General features: G+C 50.9%; 1 protein-coding gene across 1 annotated transcript; it reads left to right on the top strand.

Moving 5' to 3' along the window:
- Window positions 1-1,748: 1,748 nt before the first annotated feature.
- On the top strand, window positions 1,749-2,963 carry LOC109517720 (protein sprouty homolog 3). Its single transcript, XM_019873052.1, has one exon. It carries the CDS (start codon window positions 1,765-1,767, stop codon window positions 2,674-2,676), a length of 912 nt encoding a protein of 303 aa, XP_019728611.1. The 5' UTR covers window positions 1,749-1,764; the 3' UTR covers window positions 2,677-2,963.
- The last annotated feature ends 205 nt before the right edge of the window (window positions 2,964-3,168 follow it).

Below are 3,168 nucleotides of genomic sequence, written 5' to 3'. Positions count from 1 at the left end.
TCTGGTCCTACTTCTCGTTGAGAAAAATCCTGGCCGAGGACGAGCCGGGCCGGCACCAGTTCATCTGCGAGCGCTGCGCCCGCTGCAAGTGCCACAGGAAGAAGCACATTTCGACCTTGAGCGTGCGTGTTTTTTTTTTTTTTTTGTCACGGAAGCAGAGAGCAAGATTTTTCACATCAATCTAGTTAGTTATTTAGCTTGCTCACTAATTGGTTTGTTGGCTAAACAGTATAATTAGACTGTCTGACCGTACAGTTATTTAGCTCGCTCGCTATTGAGCTAATTTGTTGGCTCGTTGGCATTGTTATGGAAAGACATCCGGCTGTACACTTATTTAGCTTGCTCACTAGTAAGTTTGTTTGTTCATGAGTTCGGTTGTTGTCAGAACTACTAGTGAAGTACCGTACTAGGTAGTAGATGTTAACAAGTAGGATTTTACAATATTGCTCGTCGTGCGAGTAACATGCAAGTGTCAACTTTGGCCCAATTAGTAATACGCAGTTGCCCTCCCGGTAGGCTATTGAAGCCTAAACTGGAACACAACACAACATCACCTAAAGCCCTAGACTTGACATGAACCCCCTACATGAAGTTGGAGTCCAAACGTGAAACAGTAACTGCAAACTGAAACCCTAAGCATTTGAAACCCTACCCCTGAATTTTACCCTACCCCAACCCTACGAGATTTTAATGGCGCTCGGCTTTAAGAAGGGCTCAAGTTCTCCATTTTTGTCAGGTTCTCCTTTCCCCGCACTGAGCCGAAAGTCTACAAAGAGCCACGACAAATCTCCGGCCATGTTTTTAGAGATGTTCGATGTATTTTTTGGCATGCCCTCAAAAGGTCTTTAATCCGAGACTTCTGCCTTTTCCCTTATGTGCTTATCCATTCATCTGCAGCTTTTATTCAATTGACTCTACTTTGCTGCCTGTGCATTTCCTGCACTTCTCGTCTTTATTTTCCTTTCCCGAGCATCTATCTGACATCTTTACAGCTAATTTATACGGGGACACAAGGCCCTTTATGCTGGCCTGAGGATTATCAGAAGGACTGACCTAAATTTCTTGTACAACTCATATTCTAATATTTGTCCAATGAAATTGCATTCATTTATTCACAGCAGTCTATCTTCCTCATTTTGTAGCATTACTTTGTTAGTTGGTTGAATTTTTAGCGATACAATTAGCAGAAATATGTTAAAAACTCTGAGCTTGCTGGCTCGTTAGAAAATTTGTTGGCTGGCTCGGCATTTGCATAGCAGGATGTAATAACATGCAGCTGCACGATCATTTAGCCTGGCTGCTAGTTAGTTTTGTAAGCTTGTTAACTAGATACAGTAGTTAGTAGAAGCATCTGAAGCTAAGATATTTGACTCCATAAATAGTTAGTTGGTTGCTTAGTTAGCAGAACAATGTAAAAACTTCTGACTATATCGTTTTGTTTTTTTTTAGCTTGTTTGCTGGTTCGTTATTTTGTTTGCTCGATAGGTGGCAGAATCTCAAAAGACATCTGACTGCAGCGTTGTTGGGGTTCCTCACATATTCGTTAGTTAGCTTGTGCGCGTGAGTTAGCCAGATCATGCAAAATAACTCTGACTGCATTTTTGACTACGGCTATGTAGCATTAGCACCAGGTAATCAACTAACACTCTTGTTGTGTGACTGACTCCCACCTTCGCAGGTTTATCTGATGTCCCGTGAGCGTCGGCCTGGAGCCGCCCACCCCGGTGCCGCCCACCTTGGTACCGCCTTCTGTGGGTCTCCGATATGGACCCCGCTCACTCTTTTAGGATGGAGTTGGACGGGCTGGACCTCCAGCAGGTCCCGGTGCTGTCACTCGACCAGATCCGTGCCATCCGGGCCTACAATGACTACGTGGACCGACCAGTGGCGCTGGAACTGGCATCCCAGTCTGGATTTTTCTATGCCCACGACGAGAGACACCCGCACGGAATATACTCGCAGCACCCTCATCTGCCGGGCCACACCGCCCTGCCCCGCAGTCAAAGTCAGCAGCAAGCCCGCATGTCCCGCATCAGCCGCTCCAGCACCGTGAGCTCCTCCATGTCCCGGACCAGCGCCAGCTCGGACCAGAGGCTGCTGGCGGGCTTGACGCCCTCGCACTCCGGCTCAACCTCGGTGGTGCGTACTCAACCGAAAGGGGAGCTGCTCAAGTCCGACTACTCGTTGAGCAAAATCCTGGCCGAGGACGAGCCGGGCCGGCACCAGTTCATCTGCGAGCGCTGCGCCCGCTGCAAGTGCCACGAGTGCTGTGCCCCACGCCGGCTTCCCTCCTGCTGGGCCTGCGGGCAGCGCTGCCTGTGTTCCGCCGAGAACGCGGTGGAGTACGGCACCTGCCTGTGCTGTGTCAAGGGCCTCTTCTACCACTGTTCGGCGCAGGACGACGAGGACAACTGCGCCGACCGGCCGTGCTCCTGCGCCCCAGCCCACGCCCTGGCCCGCTGGGGCACCATGGGCCTCCTGGCTCTCTGCCTGCCCTGCCTCTGCTGCTACCCCCCTGCCCGGCTGTGCCTCGCCTTGTGCCACTGTGCCCACGACCGGGCCACGCGACCTGGCTGCCGGTGCAGCAACACCAACACTGTGTGCCGCAAGATCTCCGCTTCAAACCCCAACCCGGGTCATCCCTCCGTGAGCAAGGCTGTGGAGAAGTCACTATGACAGGCCTGGATTGGTGGCAACAAGGCGCCAACCATTACTTGTGCTCACCTGCCTTGTAGGCGGCCATCTGTTCTCCAGCTCGAGGGGGACAAAAGCTTTACTGTGCCTGTTTGCCTTGGAAACTAAAAGCCCAACCTGAAGAAGAACTGAATTTGCCGTCCTTCTTCTACCTAATGGAGATGTCTGACATGCATTTATTTATTAACGGACCACCTCCTGACGCTTTACGATCGACGCCTGGACCACGGACCGGATCGGCAACTCACGGCTCGACCACGACGGATTACCCTGAATCTCGGAGCTCCTCGCCATGCTGGAGCAGCGGCAGACCACCATCACCAGACAGGAGGAGGTCTGTGACAACATACGCGCTCATGTAGCATTTCCAACTTAAGGGATCTAAGATCAGGTATCGGTATCGGTCCGATACTGGGCTTATTTGAAGTAGAATGTTGTTTGCGGAGGCTGCTGAAAATCAAGTAAGTGTTCATT

This window comes from Hippocampus comes, unplaced genomic scaffold, assembly GCF_001891065.2.
Source record: "Hippocampus comes isolate QL1 unplaced genomic scaffold, H_comes_QL1_v1.1 scaffold33, whole genome shotgun sequence".
Taxonomy (NCBI): domain Eukaryota; kingdom Metazoa; phylum Chordata; class Actinopteri; order Syngnathiformes; family Syngnathidae; genus Hippocampus; species Hippocampus comes.
This window is presented reverse-complemented; position numbering and strand designations above follow the sequence as displayed.